Genomic DNA, 19698 nt, shown 5'->3' with positions numbered 1-19698 from the left:
ATTATTTAGTTATTAATTTCAAAGTTAAAGTGCCATTCCCACATATAAACTTAAATTTGTTGTTGTGCAAAATCTCACTAATAAATTTCTTAATCATAAATTATTTCAAGAATTCAAGTACAGTATATTAATGTAGTTGTTTTATTTCAAATTTATGGACGTTTTTAATTTAACTGACAAGATATACTAATTACACTAAACAAGGATGAAAAAAAATATACCAACTTATTATTTAAATGTAAAGACGAATATTATTTAATTGAATTGAATGCACAGTAATTAGGGCGCCAAGATTTGACAGATAACGTTGGCGAACCATAACGTTGTCCAGGGTTTAGGGTTTAGCACAAGATAATTAGGGTTTAGCACAAGATAATTAGGGTTTTACTACGAATCCCGTTCAAGAAGAGTGTTACAATGTCGGAAGCAGAAGCAGAAGCAGAGGCAGGTTCCATGGCTTCTGTGGTTGTTTCCCTATCCAAAAGCGTCTTTCAGGTGCCTCCGCCTGCGGTTCCTGCAATGCTGGATTGCATTCTTGTGTCTACTGGTTTGTCTCCGCCCTCACTCTTCGCTTCACTTCTCCATGATTTCCCTCGAATTCTCAAGGTACCACTAATTCTTCTTCTGGATTTGACATCCATTTCTCTCATTTATTTTGTTGTTCACATTTTGTATTATTTGATGAATTTTAACAGGATGTTATCAAAGAAGGTGATGATCTGGATGCTGATAAACGCCCCCACCTTGTGTCGCTGGTGGGCGTGTTTTGCCATCTCCTGAAGAAATCGGGTGAGTTACCAATTTACCAGATTTTTTTCAAATTTTGTATGGCTTTTGCTCTGTTTTCGGTCTGAAAGTTGAAAGTAGGATGCTATGCTGAATGGAGCATTTGCCGCTGTCACATTACTCTTCATATTCTTCTATCTAATTTGTTTCTTTACAGGGACTGATTGTGATGCTGTAGGATTGTTTGTGCGGAGATGTTTTCTTCCTTTAGCTAAGGTGCTACAACCCTTGCGGCATGACTTACTTAATCAGGTATTATTGCAGAAGTAGGCAAACAATTGTGTCTTATAGGTGATTGGAGAAATTTTAACTATGTTTTTTCCGTGTTGCCTCTATTATTGTTGGATGGGTGCATCGTTCTGATGACAGATCACAGAATCGTTAATGGGTGTAGTGATTGAAACTTGCACGTGGGAAGTTCTTGAAGAAAATTTGGTGCCAATTTTCTTAAAATCAGTTGGTCTTTCAATGGGTATGCTTCATAATGATGATTTGGACTTCTATGAATGGAGTATTGACTCATCTCACCAAGACTTGAATGATGTCACGATTGATCCACTGATGGACAATGAGCTATTGCTATCTCTGTCAAATAGTTTCGAATTGTCAACATCATGTACTGTTCTGTCTGTAATTCTGGAAGCTGCCCTTCAGTACATGTTAACAGATACAATATCTAAATCAGTGAAAAGAAAAGGGTGCCTTGCGGATAAATTAGTTAAAGTTTTGATTTGGGAAATATGCAATTTGATTGAACGTATGCTTTTACATAGTCCTGAGCACAGGTCTTGTGCAGCAGGCGTGCTTCTTCCTATCATTGTTAAAGCATTACCTTACTCATTTGAGATTTCGATTCATGGGCAGAAACATGGGTTTTCTCGGTAATGTTCATCTGATTTGTATGCATTTATTCATCTGTTTATAAATGTATCCTGTATATTAAAATTATTGGTTGTCAGGGACTATTTATTCCTCAAAATCTGGAGCTGCTGCAGAACACTGTTTTCAATTGGACCTTTAGAGAGAAGAGAGGCATATAATATTCTATCATTGTATTTCTCTTTTTCCGGGTCCACAGAAGAATGTGTACATGATGACCGTGATACAATCAATATAACTGAAGAATTTGACATAAGAGCAGAAAAAGAGTTCTGGAATGAAATAAAAATAGGGCTGGTACTCAAGCACTGTTTGATGATTTTCTGTGTGTTTATTTAACTTGTCAATGTCTTGCTTACTTAGGAATCAAACTGAATCTGATCAGGTTGACAAGGATAGTATAGTGAGGAAACAGAGTTTACATATACTGAAGATGGCTCTCAATATACAAGGAGGAACGGATTCCGTGCCTAGCATTTTGAAAAAAAATACAAGTGAAAAGCATTCAGTACCTCATGGTGTGACAAAGAGGGAAAAATGGGCTTACAAGGAAGCCGAGTCACTTGGTGTTGGGAACCTTTTGATGATAGATGACCTGATTATTAACAGCAAGCAGTATTGGGACGCATTTGTGCTTTTGTATGAGATGCTCGAAGAATATGGTACTCATTTAGTTGAAGCAGCTTGGAATCATCAGGTGTTCTAAATTTTTTTCTCATATTCATCTTTGTTGAATTTATATAGATAAGGGTAGAGACGAGGGGAATGAGAGAACAAACTTATAATAGAACAATTGATATCTGGTGTGAAATGATGTCTTACAGATTATAATACACAGTTCACTGACTTAATAATACACAACTTCTAATCTTACACCTCACAACGCACAGTTCACTTCTCTTTATACTAATACACAACTTCCAATCTTAATTGAATATCAAAATGAATAATGATTTATGCTAAGATACAAATGAGATCATCGAATATACTAAACTAGACAATATTTTAAGATTCAATCCCAATGATATAATGTGTTACTTTGTTTTTATTCTATCAAATATCAACATCTTATTGTAAATGTGTGGTTTTGGATTGATGAAGATTGTGTGTGTGGGAGAGGGTAATGCTTTGATGTTTTGGAGTAATTTGGACAATCGGAAACAAGTGAGAAGAATGAAGAGATAGCAAGTTGTAATCATCCTTCCTAGATATGTTGTTTGCCATTGTTTGTTAATAGTTGCAAAGAGATTTTCTTTTAGTATTTAAAAAATTGAGGTGAAAATGCAAAAGCTGGGTTCTTTTTTTGTGATATTGGTATACAATATACAGGTTATGCATTTGTTCCTCAGAGTCATATGTTGTACATTAGTTTATTAACAATTCCTTTTTATATGGTTGTGGAGGTCCAGAAATCCTTATTAGTTCAAGTGAATTTAGCGTATTTTGGAATATAAATCTGTGAGGACATTGTTGTTTGCAGGGCTTTATTTTTAGAATTTTCAGGATCAAATAATCCTTGTACAAATTTTTATTTGGTCTGTTTCCAAATGTATACTTTGTTGCACATAGTTTTGACCAACTGTCAGATCCTCTTAATGTATATCATTGGTATTTTGGTTTCTGACTTTTTTGTTTGCACAATCAATGGATGATGTGCTAAATTAATTGTTTCATACAGGTGTCTTTGTTGCTTCAATTCTCTGGATCATATCTCAATGTTGGAAGCAGTATTAGTAAAATTCAATATCAATTTGAAACGTATGGCGAGACTTTTGATTGGCTATCTATTTTATGGGAACGAGGCCTTCATCATGACAATCCTCAGGGTTAGTGTGCTCATGATTATGTGGCAGTGTTGAATAAGCTTATATTTTTTTATTTTTATTAGTACAATACAACATTAAATTCAGGATACAAATCTCGTTAGCTAATTCTATACTGTTATGTATTAAATTAGTCTTTCTTTCTTGCTTACCATTTTTTATTTTATGTTGTTTTCTAATAAATGTAGTGAGGTGCCTGATCATGCAGTCTTTTCTTGACATGAATTGGGAGAATTATGGGAAAGACATAAAACAAGTACCTGAAACTTTTGTTCTTGGTCCATTTATGCAAGGGCTAAATGACCCAATACACCACAAAGAGTTTGGTTAGTGCTTTACGTTTTGGGACCTTTTCAAATGGTTCCTTTTTATTCATATTTGAATCTATGTTAAGCCTTTTCTTTTTGAGCTACTTATGCAATTATTTAATTTCACTTAAATCATTACTTTATCCAAATCTGTGTTCCATTTGTTGAACGATAAAGTGAGTCCCTATAATCTTTACCCAAATATTATATTCTACTTAATTCCACCCTGATTGACTTTAGATTTTTCAGGTGTAAAAGGAGTTTATACGTCAAAGGTGATTGAAGGTGCAGCCCAATTTGTCCGCCATTATGTTCGTTCCTTAGCTCCAAGGTATGCTTAGAAATTCTGTAAGTAAACTGGTATGTGTGTCTGTGGGTGTAAAAAGGTTTATCATAAAAAAAATAGAAGAATTTGGAATCCTTTTGTTTTTACTAAGAAACTTTAGCAACGAAAAAAGCTTTCTTGGTGGCTTCTAATATGGGGCCGAGGCAGGTTGCAGAAAAAAAGCCGGTTCAATAGAACAATGTAATTGCTCTGGTCCAAACTTGAAAATCCTGTAAACTTCTTGAGTAGAAATTTGCAAGGAATCTAAGAAAACAAGCCTGTTCCATAATTGGAGAAGATGAAGGAATTTAAGAAAAATTTTCTGAAGTTATGCTCCACTTGAATATACCGATTCCTGCTAAAGTTGTACAGAATCAAATCAGCTTATTATTGTCCTTTTTACATCCGAGACCTTCATGCCAATCAGCAAAGAGACTTACAGGTTAGGTGGATATATCCTGCAGTCTCTAGAACAACCCAAAAAATGTACTCCACGCTTGTAAAATATCAGTTTTTATTTATTTTGTGAGACATGTATCCATCTCTCCAAGGTCTATACACATGTTATGTTTGTATGAGATGATTGGACGTGAAAGTTTTTGGTTTTAGCTGTTCTTGATATAGAAGAGTACATCAGGAATAACACTGGAGGTGTGGAATAGGTGAAAAAGAGTCAACATGTATTATCCATCTGGATTAAAAGTTCTCATTGATGATGAAGTAGAGAATATGACCCAGCATCATTGATAAGATATACACTGAGCATAAATATTTATTAATTGCAGTTGATCATTACATGATGGGTTTGTCCTTGTAACCTTATTTTCTCCCCTAATTATGGAGGACATCAATGGAAAGTGCATCAGAATATAGATAGAAAAAGAATGTTTCTTGACATAAATCTCTATCTCTTGGTATGTATCAGAGGGATTTACTCATAGATGAGGAATAATAGATGCACTGACCCTACTATTATAGGTGTTAAAGAGACCTGGACTTTTGCTTAGTTTCTCCTCTCTATCAATTGATGTTCTGACTAAATCCTCATCTCCCCCCTTTTATTTCTAATTAGATAAGTGACTCGTAAATCTCTGCCAAACAGACCTGGCTTCCAGTTCCTGTCCTCCCTTCCTTAGTACACAACGTCTGTTATGTGCTAACAAAAATCTTGCCCTCCACCTATTCTCTGGTCCTTTTTCTTTCTTCTTCCTAATGTTCTTTTCTTTCTCTTTGAGCTTTAACATGGATGTGATACATCTACTTTTGGTTTGTTGGATTTTGATTGTTTGAATTGACTGAAATATTGATTTCAGATATCATGGTGTCTGGACTGATTGCATTGGGTTATACCTTAGTTTGATTGGAATCATTGCCATTTTTGCAAGGAGAATGAGTACAATAAGGATTACGCCATGGGGAGAAATTTTCAATTTCTTTTAAACTATAAGACCTCCCATGCATATTTTGATTGAGGGAAGAGAGCTTAAGTATTGCAGTTCTCTTATTGTATTCACTTAAGCATAATTTTAAGGAGATGCATTAGGTTTTTGATTGTGTACATGTCCTTTATTATAATCTAGGTCTATATTTGTTTGTGAAATTTGTTTTTTGGATTTTAGGTCTATAGTTGTGTGTGAATGCTATGATTTTGTAATCTTATTGAAATAATCCCTATGATGATATGATGAATAGCACACTGCTTGCTTAACCAATGGAATAATCTTTCTATTTTAATGTTTTGCAAGTAAAAATGTTGGTACTGAATTCTGTTGCGTTTTACTTGAGTGCAAAGTGATAGTATTTGGCCAAAGCTCCTTACTTTACATGCACAGGACATGGGTATTTTAGGGGGTTGCTTTATCATACATGTAAAGGTACACACAATGTAGTTAAAATCGCGAGTAAACTCGCAAAAACGCACGATTCAACGATCTTGGAGCCAAAAACGAGTTGACTCGCACGGCGGAACGGTGCCTCGCCGCGGAGCTCGCTGCCTCGGAGGCTGTCTCCGAGTCGCCTCGCACTGTGGCGCGACACACCCTAAACCCTAAAAAAACCCTAATTTGTTTTAATCTGATGCAGCATGGTGCGGCCTAATGTGGCCAATGCGGCCCAATGCGGCCAGTGCGGCCCAATGTGTGTTTTTTAGAGTGAAACCCTAAAAAATTAAGAAAACCTAAAAAAATAACAAACCCTAAACAGCACAGTGCCTACTGCACCTCAGAACTTCATTAGATATTTGTGAACTTAGTTGTTTTCTGTATGAACAGTTTATGATTTATGAAACTGTTTCCAGTTGTGTTATGTATTAAATATTATTTTTCATATGTTAGTAACTCTTACGAGTCGAGTTACGATCCTCGAGTTATGATCTTTTAGCTCCTTCCCGATCCTCGTACGAGTTACGAGTTTGACTACATTGGGTACACAGAATATACATGTGTATATATATTTATGAATAAAATATGAAGACATGATAGGGTTTTATTTGCATGATGGAATTGAAATTGTGGTTTTAAGTATTTCAATTCTAATTCTGCTAGCATTGGAATTAGTTTAGCATTACAAATTCTAGGTTTGTGCTGTTTAAAGGTTTATAACGTTGAATTTAATTCCAATTGTGTTCAAAATAATATTTATTTGATAGATTGTGAATTGTTGAGATGAGAACAAATAGGAACTATTGTGATTGCAATGTATTTAAACAAGCAGGAGTTGTAAATACGATCAATTAAAATGATAGAAAAAATAAGAAAATGTGTGCTTTCATCAGTATAGATATGAAGGAGTTGTGATTCTGATTCTCAAAAGCCTTTTCCAATTTAAAAAATTATAATAGGTCCAGTGTAGATTCCAAGCTCAAAGTATGTTTAGACAACAAATAGACATACTTGAATTTGGACGAGATAATTCAGTGAGTTACATACATGCTCAACTGATATATATTTTATATATAAGAAAATGGGAAGAGTACATTATTAGGGAAAGTTATATCCTATAATAGTCACAGGCTAGGTACATGCACCCAAAAAACAGCTTTATGAAAACTGTATCACACAATAGCAATCATAATTTTTAACACTCCCCTCAAGTTGGAGTGCATAAATTATATGCATCAAGCTTGGAACATACAAATTGAATTCTAGGCTCAATCAAGGACTCGGTGTGAATGTTTGCAGGTTGGTCTTTGGAGTTGATAAATCCAATAGAGCTCCTTGGACAACAACTTCCTTTCCAAATGGTCATGTTATCCTTGACCAAGGAATCATAACTCCAGAAAGGTGGACCAAGATAAGCAGTTCTTCCAGTTGAGTTTTTGCTGTGTTATTAGTAGTAGTATAAAAGGAAGGAGCAGAAATAGTAGATGTCATTCTAGAGATAGAGCCACAAACAGATTTGAGGAGAGAGGGGAGAAAACCCCTAAGCTATGTGGAGAGAGCCTTGACCTATCTAAGTGTATCAAACTAGGAAGAGAAGGCAGAAACGCGCCCACAAGACATTGACAAGATGAATGGTGGCTGTTCGGTGTGATTTTCCATTGTGAAGCTTTAGATCATTCGACCACCAGTGTTGGGTCTCGCTCCTCAAGGACACCTAACCTTGATCTGCCAAATAAAATGGAATGACGGTGGGCAACGACTGGAGACAGAGGAAATGGCTGACCGGTGACAAGGGCTCTTGATACCAACTTTAATTTGGGTGTGATAAAAAATTAGTGAGTTACATGCTCAACTGATGTATATGTACACAGACACACATATGAAATTGAGAACAGTGCTTTACAAGGAAAAGTTGTCCCATAACACTCGCTTAGGTTAGGTACATACACCCAAAAAGCAGTTTTATGAAAGCTGTACAATACAATATCAATCATAATTTTTAACAGATTAGGACAGTTTTTGGGGTATGGATGAGAGATTAAGCTTTTCTGTGGAAGCATTAATAAGTAGCCTCATTCAAAGTCAGAGTATGGCTTCAAACGCCCTAGTCTAGTAGTTGAAGATTTTAAATTAAAGGTTTTACTCTTCTCTGTCCTTTTTTTGCTAGTTTTTACATTATGATATGCGTTAGGGGGGTCTTTGATTGTCTTTTTTCTTTCTTTTCTCCTTACCTTCACAAATTCGAATTGTATAGATGATGATGACATGCATGCATGATTGCTTGTCTGTCCATAGTTTAGTGGTACTGCTATCCATACTGCTATTGCATACCTCTTTTTTAATGTAAATATGTGATGCAATGCTTTGGCTTTACTTTTCTTATTGTCTAGAAGTTTATTACAGGAAATGCATTGCATTTTTGTACAATTTAGCATCTACTGCTAAACATCAATCATTTGGACGAGCTGGACTTATGGGCCTTGCTGACTGCATTGCTTCAGTTGCTTCTGGCATTGGAATAGTTCATCACGTCAGGACAGAATTATTTAAAGGAACTTTTTCTGTGGAATTTGTTTCTGAAATGGAAAATCAATATGATAAAAAAGAATTACTGGATATCTTTAGATATGTTGTTGAGAGCAGCAAACAACATTTTAATCCCAGTTACCGTCTTCAAGGTTTTTAATTTACTCTTTTTAATTATGCGATTTATATTATTCATTTGATAATAATCATCAAATTTAGGGGGCACTATATAGGTCAACTTATGTCTTGATGATGTTTACAGTTTGTGGCAAAATTCTGGAGGCTGCTGTTTGTGTCATGTGCCCATTTGATATTCCACTTGAAATTCTTTTGCTTTTCATTTCAGCATTGCCAAAGGAATTTACGGATTATGGTGGTAAGAGAAATATATAATGTCAATTGCTTTCTACGTTCTGTTGTCATGAAAGTATTTGAAAGCTGAGGAAAAATAATACCAAACACTCCATTTTCCCTTCAGTTGTTTGCATAATGAGAAATTCATGATATTCTTCTGATCTAATCCAAAGAGGCTGTATGGGAGACATCAATACTACTCATCATTGTTATCTAATCAACAATTTGATTTGTGAATAACATCATCTATTTTCTGAAGTGAGTGAATTGAATCTTATCAGAAACTATAAGCACATGCAATAATTAAATTACATAAAATGTTTTCCTGTAAAGAAATATTTAATTAGTTTTTAAAAACATAAAAAAAAATAGATATTAGTTTTTTAGGTCATATAGCCTTATAACTTGTTATGAAATCAATAACTGAATATAAACATAGTCAACAATATGTGAAGCACCTTTGGGAGGAAACTCAACTAAAAAATAATACGGATATGGTGGGAAGGTATACAACCATGGGGATACTTTTGTCTTTAATATTTTGACTATGAATCATTGGAGCGAAATTTTTTGCTACAACTAAAGCACAAACCCAAAAGGTTAGTGCATTAGGTGGGAGAGCCTCAAGGCTTAATTGTGACATTAAGTAGTTCATTCTACTGAGTGTGAGACTGCTGACATTTTCGGTCTTTTTAAGGGTCGATGTCAATGACGACTTTCACTCTAGGTTTGTCCATTAGGTAAAGAATCTGTCCTTGTTGAGCTTGATCACAAAGAGATAGAAAAGGTAAGATCTTTCCTTAGTATATCGGAGAGGCTCACAAATATGTGCTCCCTAACATATTCCAGTAAGGTTCTAATTTCTTTTGGTCTTAATGATTTAGATGCACCCTTTACCCATTATTTGATACTAGATTTTGGATCCATTGACCATGTGACCCTATTACCTAAATACTTCTCCACATATTCTCCATGTCCTAGCAACAAGAAAATTTCCACAACAGATGGAAAATTTATAGCTACAACAGGACAAGTAGAGGTCCAAATAAGTCCATCCAACATTGTATCCTTCATGTCCCTAAATTGTCCACCAGTCTGATTTTTGTACAAAAACTCAAAAGATCTCTCATGTAATGTTGTTTTTCATAGCACCTCTGTATATTGCAGGACAAGAACTTGAGGAAAAAGATTGGAAATGTTGTAGATTGGAATGACCAATACTACTTGGTGGACCCTAATCAACCTATCAATAGCCACTCATACCTGAATGAATCCACCTTGACCAATAAAGAGAAAACTCGACTATATTATTGTCGGCTAGTACAACCTTCATTTTGAGTTGTAAAAGTGATTTTCCGTTCCTTGTTAAGAGTTTAAATGTGGAGAGTCTCCATTGTGAGATTGTGAGTTTGCTAAACCCAAGCGTGTACCTTTCCCCATTAGTAATAGGATGAGCTATTTTCCTTTTTTATTGTTCATACGGATGTATGGGGTCCTGTTAAAAAACCTTCATGTTTGTGTTTCCAAACCATATTATTTGTTAATGAAATAGAGAAAAACTATAGGATAAGTAAATTTTGACTACTCTTTTCCTCTTCCTCCCCAGGTCAGTTAAGGGTGACTGTGCAAAGGTGGCTTTCCGGTTGTGGTTACAAGGATAGGTGTGCCAATTGCTGTAATAGTGAGATAAAGCTGTGGAAGAGTCTTTATGACTTCCCACAAAGGTTTGTCAGCAATAATCTTCCAATTGATGTTTCTCTTACTTATGATGATGAAGACTTAAGTGCATGGGAGTCTGAAGCAAATAGATGGGCAAAAATGCTTTTCCTTTCTACCAAGCAAGGCCATCTTCTGGAACCTATTTTAGTGGTTTGCTTTTGTTCCTTTCTAATTTCGATAATGTTTATAAATCTTAGTGGAAATTAATTATTTCTAGGAAAAATAAAAATCATCATTTGTGTCTTCGGTTATATATTTTGTTTTGTTATAAGAGAGTAATAGGATCGTTTTATGACCTACAATTGATACTGCTCATGGCAGGGGTATCCCTGTACCAATATTATGTTTAAAATCTAACAATGAAAGGACAACTGTTATTGCAGTTCATTCGAAACAACAGTGCTAATATCTTGAAACAAAACCATGCTACACGATACGTAGTAGTCAAATTCATGATTCTTGTATTGAGCTTGGTTATGGAGCTTCGCAGAGCAAAGGAAAGAGCAGTTGAATATAGTATTAAAGCCAGAGCAAATGTAGAGAAAGCCTTGCCTGGTGGTGTAGTTGATGATTTGGGTTTCATTGATGACATCTCTGAGAAGCTTTCTGATGAATTTATATATTTATTGGTACCATATTTTATACATTTTTATATTATGATGTGGTTATTCATCTACTTTTAATAATTCTTAAATGTTATAATGGAATGCAGCCTGATCTGGTTCAGTTTTCCAAGCAATCTTGTTCTGTTTTCTGGTCTGGTGTTGTTACAGAGGACACTGCACTGCCGGGTGCTGTGAAAGGAAAACTTGGAGGCCCTAGTCAACGAAGGTTGTCAGTTTCTGCTACCAGTGTTGTGTTGCAGGCAGTAAGTACATTCTACACCTTTTTTATGGTTTACTCTTTATTTCATCATGAATTTGATACTAGAGAATTATGCATTGAAGGTTGTATTCTTGTAACTTCAAATTTAAATTAAACCAAACTGTAGGCATCACAACAACTTTTGATTTTTTCTCTCCTTCTAGCTAGCTTCAACATTTTACTTTAATGGAATTCCTTGAATAATTTGGGTACTCATTTATCTAGTAATTTTTGGTGTTATCCAAAACTGTTTATGGTTGCGCCATGGTGGAAACCTGTAGCAGATTTTTGATCGCTGCCACAACATAGCGGTGGTGATGCGGGTTTGTCATTGCGGCCCATGGTGGCCGCTTTTTGCATCAGTGGATGTGTTAGTGGTGAACAGAGATGTTGAAAAAGGTGGAAGGAGGCTAGCTGCGTGAGGTCTGATGAGGCTATACGACGGCGACACGAGGTTCAATGAGGTTGTGACGGCGGTAGAACCCCTAAGCGATGAGATGAGGTGTGCGACAACTGAGTTGGGTCCTAATTTAAAATAAGTTGATGCAAAGGGTAAACCCTAGTTTAAAATAAGCTGCAACAGAAAAACCCTAAATTGAGTTAGGCCTTCTTTGGTCCATTTCAAATATTATAAGTTAACCTAATACTACACAACAACTTAGCCTTCATTGTTCCCTCCAGTCGTCATTTGCTCTTCGCCGCTACTCACCACCACTGCCGCTCGCCATAGCCGTCGATAGCTGTTGTCGCTTCTACTATTTCCTTTCAAGTGCTTTTATTTTCTCAAAATATTTTGATCACTTGCAATCTTGTTCCTATTTTTTTTTCTTTTCCACTTTCCACTTCCACCATGATTATTTTTTTGAAAAATATTCCTATTTTCTAGCAACCATAATGGCCAATGACCAAGACTCCAAAAAATGTGAGAGAAGAACTTTGAAAATTATTTAAAGAAAAAACAACCACCTCTTCCCAACTACTCTTAATTTTCAAAAGCTAGCAATCAAGATTTTAAGTTTGACATGTAGTTCATTGCGATGTGAGCGCAAATTTAGTGTTTTTGAGCTAGTAGTAACTATTGTTCATGACATGACTCATTTCATTATTATCTTTTTTGTAGAATGTAGAAAGAAATTAATTAATTCACATTTTACTTTTTCATAATGCAAATTCATTAGAAAAAAGAAGGAATAGGCTGGACCTAAATGTTGCATGATTTGGTTTACATAAAAGTATAACTAACAACTTGCTCAAAGATACAATATTAGGGATGAAATAGACTATTGTATTGAAGGACATTGAGGAGGATAAAGAGTGGTTTGTGGGACAAGTAGATGATGGTAATGATAATGACGAGGGGGGGAAATGAGTTGGTTTTTGATGATGGTCCCACTCTTAATTGGAGGAGGTGTGATGTCGATCCGGTGATAGGAAGGTGGTGCATGGACGTCATGTAAAAAGTTTGCACTTGGCGGCAGGTGGAACTAGTTCAGCCTTCGGGATTTGTGGGGTTGGCCGTACTTTGAGAGGTTCTCTAGATCCGGTGGTAACCTAGAGAAAACTGTAGTGGCTGATGGGGGATGGTGACACAGACTTCGCTGGACTAGACTGAGACCAGCAAAGCAAAATCGAATCACTATGATACCAACTTGAGATAAGTAGAAAGAGACTATGTTTTAGTGAGCTTGAATCACCTCTCTAATGTTCTCATATATATATATATTGATAGTTTTTCTGATACAATAAGTAGAGGGAAGGGAAGAGTAAAACTAATTAAGAAACTATTCTTACAGGACTGTTCTTTATCATTACTTCCTCAAGTTTAGATGGGTCTAGCTTTACATTTTGCGCAAGGGGTGTAAGTCTTGGCTACCTTACATCCCGATAAGCCAACTTCCTTAAGCAAATTCTAGGATATATACTTTCTGTGGTTAATAAAGATTGGTTCCTTTCACTGAGGAAAATAAATTCCAAGAAAATACTTTATTGGACCATGTTTTTAACTTCAATGGCTAACTTACCGCTAACTTCCGTGTTGGAATTATCTGTAGAACTTGCAAGGTCTATTAGTGTAATTTTGTTCTTTCCTATATATAATACTGTCATGGGTGCTCACAAGTATGCAATTGTGTAGTGTGGTAACCTTGTGCTCTATCATTATCAATTTATGAACTTTTGTACTAATCACCAATCAGTTCTCTTTTTTTTTTACGATCTGCAACACCTTTTTTGGTTGGATCTTGTCTGATTTTTCCATTATTAACCAAACAGATCATGTCAGTAAAGGCTATATCATTAATCTTCTTGTGGTGTAACCAAATCAGAGGAGATACGCCACATAATTCTGCTTTCACTTTTATGTGGCAATTCTTCTGGAGGACTACTAGGTGTTCACCTTCTATCTCAGAGGTAGCTTGCAGATATTAAGTGAATTATCCGTTACAAAATTTCTAATTTTCCAATTCTGTCCCTTTTGAACTATTATGATATACTTGTTGCTATGTATGTCTATTGCAGATGGGAGCAGAAATTTCCCTTGCAGCATATGAAGCTTTAGTTTCTATTCTCAGGGTTTTTGCTTCAACATTTTTTCCTCATTTTCTTTATCTGGTTGACGAAAGTGAGCAAATGTTTTCGGAGGCAGAAGGAAGGCCTCCACTAGATTATATGTGTCTGTCTTTCATTCAAAATATTAATGATCTCCTAGGGTCAGGAGTTTTGGCTAGAACTCGAAGGGCTGTTTTATTGGATATAAAGGTTCCATTCTCTCTCTTTCGCCATAAGGCGGATATTTTTGTTGCCATATTTTCTGATTTTTGGATTGTATAATTGGGGTCTCAAATTTTATATTCATTTCCTCTTTTGTTATTCTAGTTTAAAATTTTCTGAATTCATTATGTGTCCTGGCATATTAACTAACCTGTTCCATTTAATGATCTCATAAAGCCTTAGCAGTTAAATAACTTTTTATTTTCACTAGTTATAAGTTGTTAAGATATAAAATAGAAGATTTTAACTGATTTATTAATGATTCAGTGGGCGTGCCTAGAATCTTTGTTGTCAGTTCCTTCGTTTGCTCTCAAGAATGAGTTTAATTTGGAGGAAAACCACACATTCTTCTCAGATGACACTCTAAAGTGCATTTTTGGTGATCTTGTTGAGAGGTAAGTAACAGTAAGGTCTATATGCGATTATGCATTTGTGCAGGTGTGTTGTGATTTTTGTGCGATTTGTGTTGTTGCAGATAGGCTTATTTATAATTAGATGCCAAACATTGTGAATATATTTTCTTTTGTGTCAATACCATGGGAGTTTTACATATGTTGACTATATATTGTTTTTTTCTCTCTGCATGTGGTCTTATTTATGGAGTTTATCTTACTCAAAGATATTTTGCAGTCTGGAAAATGCTGGAGAAAGCTGTGTTTTACCCATGCTGAGATCAGTCAGACTGTTTTTTGAGCTGGTTGCTAAAGTGAAGTCAAAAGCAGTTGTTTCCCATTGTCACCTTATCAACACACAGGTTTACATTGTAGCTCGTTGTTTAGTTTGCATGCAATTAACTGTTGCCTTAATTGAATGAAATTAGTGGTAAGCATGTTGCAAACTGGGTCTGTTTTAAAATGGGCAGTTGGCATCATGCCCTGGTATAAAGCATTTGTAGCTGTCATGATAACTTTGAAGATCTTTATAAGCTAGCCTTGATTACTGGTTCTGTAAATTTACCAGTTTGATAAGTGTCTGCTTTCACCTTAAAACCAATTGACATTGGTGCGCATTACCGTACTCTAACGACTGAGGCATGTAATGTGGGATTTCCCAACACTCCCCCTCCGTAGGCTTCTGTCATTGGTTAGATTTCATCTTAAAATCAATTGGTACTAGGCAAAGTTGTCAACCAGATATATAAGCTGCACTTTAAGAATCCGGGTATGCGGTGTGTGGGACTTTCCATTAATAAGTATATGGCCCTCTGAGATGCTATTCGATCAGGAGTAAAAGTTTCCCTAGACTTGTCAGGACCAAATGGAGCATGTGCGATTACTTTTTATTAATCAGAGGGCCGTTATCATTGATAGGATCCAAAATTATGGAGGCATTTGGTCTAGTGAACATCGCATACTGCTTGGTGTGAGACTTAAGAACCCCATAACATCCAAGGCCGCATCATAGCACTGTTTCCTTATGTCACTTTACTTGAATTTCTCGTTGGCTGGAATTTTCCACTGGTCCAAACCTTCTGTGAGGTTGAGACATTGGCAATTAGCTGCTACCAGTTTAGGGAACCCACCTTAAAAGCTAAGTGTTAGAGGGAGATAACCAACACTTGAATTCATTGAACATCCCATTGTATTCGATATGGGATTTAGGCATCTCATAATATAATACCTAATTTTCTATAACTTCGTATGAGATGTCCAATGTGTGTGGGCCTGTGAAATGTCTCTTTGTAGAATGCTAAGTGAAAAAAGATAATACCATTAGTTTGCTTTGGCAATTAAGGCATATTAGCAATTGGCATACTGAACACGTGAATCCTATATACCAATGCATCTTATACCCACTAATGGTTCTCACTTCCAATGGTTCAATGTTTTATAATTAGAATATGGATATTTGTATTTTGTTCAATACTTGTCCTGTCCTAACCCCTCCAGCAGCTCACTGATCTAATGACTTGCAATCATTGATTAGATGATGTGGAATTTGGTTCGTTCCTCTTGGATATTGCATATAAACTGCAATAAGCGAAGAGTAGCATCAATTGCTGCTCTTTTGTCATCTGTTCTGCATCCTTTGGTATTTAATGATGAGAGCATGCACCAAACAGACAATGCACCTGGACCCCTGAAGTGGGTATGTGTTCTCTTGTATAAATTTCTTGTTCGTGTATTATTTCTGCTAATTTCTTGCAAATAGTGACAAATTTATTTTAATGTCACGGATTCAGTTTATTGAAAATCTTCTGAAGGAGGGCACAAAGAGTCCTCGTACAATTCGTCTTGCAGCATTGCACTTAACAGGATTATGGCTCTTAAATCCTGGGACTATAAAGTTTTACCTGAAAGAGCTGAAGTTGCTATCTCTCTATGGATCAGGTACCAAAAACATGTTAATTTGCTGTATGAGCATGTGATTACTTGGCTCTGTCTATTGTTTAATTTTAAGATTATATATGAATTTGAAATTATCTCTTTCAGTTGCATTTGATGAGGATTTTGAAGCTGAACTTGCTGACAACAATGATGCTAGACTGGAAGTCTCTATACTGGCCAGTAGTCCTGATCCTGAGCTGACTGAAGTGAGCTACTGAACATTTTAAAAAATTTGTTTAATTATCTGTTTCTTTACCTGAATTAGTTTAATACGTTTTATCTTAATTAACATATGCTGACTGCCATTAATTGCAATTATATATTTTAAGAAAAAAAATGAAGTTATGACTTTATAATAATTGGGCACTTCTATTGTCAGGCATTTATTAATACAGAGTTGTATGCACGTGTATCAGTTGCTGTTCTGTTTTACAAGTTGGCAGACTTGGCCAGGATTGTGGGGTCCCCAAATGAAGATGCAAACTGTATTGCAGCACAAGCATCTGGCAAATCATTTCTATTAGAGCTTCTTGACACAGTGGTAGTAGATTACTATTATTATCAATTAATGCTAAGAAATATATTCCATGCTATATTTGAAATTGCTTCTGCTACTAGAGTACTTTGATGACACACATATGTTTTGTATATTATATATTTGGGTTTCGGCTGTTATTAGGTTTTATTCTTGCTGATACAGTACAAGCCATTTTTTCACTGCCAGTCCTGTTATCTTTCGTCTCATGTTTTGAAAGAATCCTTTGGGTTATTTTAATTTATAAATTGCTTGAGATCATCTGTTTCATACTGTCCAGTGGTTCTGAATAATATCTTAACTAACATATTGAGTTGAGAAAGGAACACTCCCAACTATCAATAACATAAGCTTTTGTTAGGATCCAGTTGGATTTGAACATAGTACTCGAGTCACACTTTGGAATTATGGGATTTGGGTCTGGAGTGGGTTTCATTTAAGGTTTTGGCTCTCCGTTTACACTGGCTAACATTTTGTGGTATATTTCTCACACGGTTTTATCAATCGGTCCTTTCACCATTATTTTGTTTGACCCGTAAATAAGTGGCTAGTGCTGATGCATGCTGGCATTACAAACTAGTTAAAGGGCCAGTGCATAATCAAACTACGGCAATGGGTTTGTGAGGTGTGTTAAGTCTAGTGGAGAAAACCCAAGTCTCAGATTGATTATAGATAATGCCAAAATAAAGAATATACGCATGGTTAGGGCAATAGTGCTGGACATGACGGAGTGTATTGTCAGAACATCAACTCCCACATTGATTAGGTATAGTATCAGAGTAAAATATAAAATGGAGGAAACCCTCACCTCTTGTAGCTTTTGGGGTTGAGTTAGGCATATGTAAGTCCTAAGAAAGTCTCACATTAGAAGTGCAGGATTTTTGTTGGGGTTTATTTGGCCTTGAGAATTCTGACTGCAATGCTAGATTTTGTGGCGTGTTTCTACTTTTTTGTCCCTGGGTATTTATCAATTTTGAGTAAATAATGGTGACTTAAAATGTTGTGAGCTAGATTTTGATAACAAATTATTGTGACAATATAACATTGAGTGATGCTAATGTGAATTGAGAGCATGATGGTTATAAATTCGGAGTATGAGCATAATGTTAGCAAATTAACTAATATGGCTTCCACTATATCATGCAAATTTTGGAGTGTAGTTTCTTTCAAATAATTTTCTTTGTGATGCCCTGTTTGATTCTGTTCAAGCCATTTTTAGTGCCCAGTTTTAATTTATTACATAGTTCAGAAGGTTATTTTAGAATGCTTATGTTATTTTTAACACCTGCTAATGCAGGTGAATGATAAAGATATTGCTAAGGAGTTATACAAAAAGTATAGTGCTGTAAGTATTCATTGTGCAGCTTGATGAATTGGAAATGGCTAGAGCAGCCTGCCTGATTTCTGTTTGAAATTATTTTTGGGATGAGAGTTATTATATTTGCCATGTCTTGTAAGAAAGTGGGGAAAAATGAATAATAAATAATTTTGTTATTGTTTTATCATGGTGTCGAGGGATTGTGATGTCTACCCGAGTACTTTGACAATGACAACTGACTAATGAAGACTCATTAGAAACATTATGAAGTTAAAAACACAGCGTCACCTTAATATTAATAACCAAAATACAGTTTTGAATTACTACTTATTGTATCCATCTTCTATTGTGCTCCGGCACCCCTACATAATGGTGTATCAATGTCAGTCTCTGCTTGGTCACCAACACAAGCACCCCTTACCATGTTGCTATTAATTTTTTTTTCCTGCTTAGACCTGACTTGGACATTGCCCTAATGAATGACAGCACCTACTCTTTGTTAGACATCTCAAAGACTTCTATCATAGTTTTTTGCTTAAAAAGTGTACTTGTAAATATTAAAGATTATTTGAAAATTCAAATTATTTAGGATACCTTGAAGCACAAAATGGAACCCTTTCTTCCATTGAACACAAACATCTTTGCACTCAATCTTGCATTCATCTCCAATCTCAACCATGTTTTTAGAAGATGAATATGTAAAACTTAAATTCTCATTTTAGTTTTTGTCATGTCGTTCACAGATGTACTCAATTGATGTCTTGGTGTCTGAGTTTTTTTTGGGGTCTGTATTAGAGTCATTGTTTTATAGATCATCGTTATCATCTTTACAAGTAACCAAGTTCAAACAATTACACATTCCTTATATTCTCTTTGGTATCAAGTTGTGGAGGTCTATCCACTGATAAAATTACAGCATAATCACGCCCTGGAATATTTGGGATACAAAATTGCTTCTTAATTTTGGTGCACCAAATCTGTAGCTCTCCTCTACTCATCTATTATGTTTCATTGCATAGATTCACATGCTATGTTTATTGAACTAAAAAAAACTTTGATTTATTATAAATCATTACCTAAAAATGAAATTTCTAGCAATGAGTAATTTATATGGCATCAGTGTAGTATTATAACTTACAGCATATTTTTTCGAAATTTACTTCGTCTTTGGATACTTTTTGTCTTACTTGTTAACTTGGACTTCAATCCCGTACTGTCACGACATGACAATATCTCTCAGTGACAACTACCAAGCTGATGCTAGAAACTGTAACCTTTTGTTTCT

The 19698-nt window shown here is 35.5% G+C and overlaps 1 protein-coding gene across 1 annotated transcript in view; it reads left to right on the top strand.

Moving 5' to 3' along the window:
• Nucleotides 1-261: 261 nt before the first annotated feature.
• Nucleotides 262-19698, top strand: part of LOC137808128 (uncharacterized) — a 43210-nt gene continuing 23773 nt past the window's right edge. The window contains exons 1-23 of the mRNA XM_068609084.1: nucleotides 262-606; nucleotides 696-789; nucleotides 944-1038; nucleotides 1156-1667; nucleotides 1746-1962; nucleotides 2051-2362; nucleotides 3344-3491; nucleotides 3677-3814; nucleotides 4046-4127; nucleotides 8405-8679; nucleotides 8790-8903; nucleotides 10488-10750; nucleotides 10984-11229; nucleotides 11313-11468; nucleotides 13736-13873; nucleotides 13982-14221; nucleotides 14501-14628; nucleotides 14864-14987; nucleotides 16160-16321; nucleotides 16416-16563; nucleotides 16666-16766; nucleotides 16940-17101; nucleotides 18393-18440. Of these exons, the coding sequence (XP_068465185.1) occupies nucleotides 418-606; nucleotides 696-789; nucleotides 944-1038; nucleotides 1156-1667; nucleotides 1746-1962; nucleotides 2051-2362; nucleotides 3344-3491; nucleotides 3677-3814; nucleotides 4046-4127; nucleotides 8405-8679; nucleotides 8790-8903; nucleotides 10488-10750; nucleotides 10984-11229; nucleotides 11313-11468; nucleotides 13736-13873; nucleotides 13982-14221; nucleotides 14501-14628; nucleotides 14864-14987; nucleotides 16160-16321; nucleotides 16416-16563; nucleotides 16666-16766; nucleotides 16940-17101; nucleotides 18393-18440 (4092 nt within the window). The 5' untranslated portion in view covers nucleotides 262-417. The remainder of the gene's footprint in view (nucleotides 607-695; nucleotides 790-943; nucleotides 1039-1155; nucleotides 1668-1745; nucleotides 1963-2050; nucleotides 2363-3343; nucleotides 3492-3676; nucleotides 3815-4045; nucleotides 4128-8404; nucleotides 8680-8789; nucleotides 8904-10487; nucleotides 10751-10983; nucleotides 11230-11312; nucleotides 11469-13735; nucleotides 13874-13981; nucleotides 14222-14500; nucleotides 14629-14863; nucleotides 14988-16159; nucleotides 16322-16415; nucleotides 16564-16665; nucleotides 16767-16939; nucleotides 17102-18392; nucleotides 18441-19698) is intronic.

Source organism: Phaseolus vulgaris, chromosome 3, assembly GCF_000499845.2.
Source record: "Phaseolus vulgaris cultivar G19833 chromosome 3, P. vulgaris v2.0, whole genome shotgun sequence".
NCBI lineage: Eukaryota > Viridiplantae > Streptophyta > Magnoliopsida > Fabales > Fabaceae > Phaseolus > Phaseolus vulgaris.
This window is presented reverse-complemented; position numbering and strand designations above follow the sequence as displayed.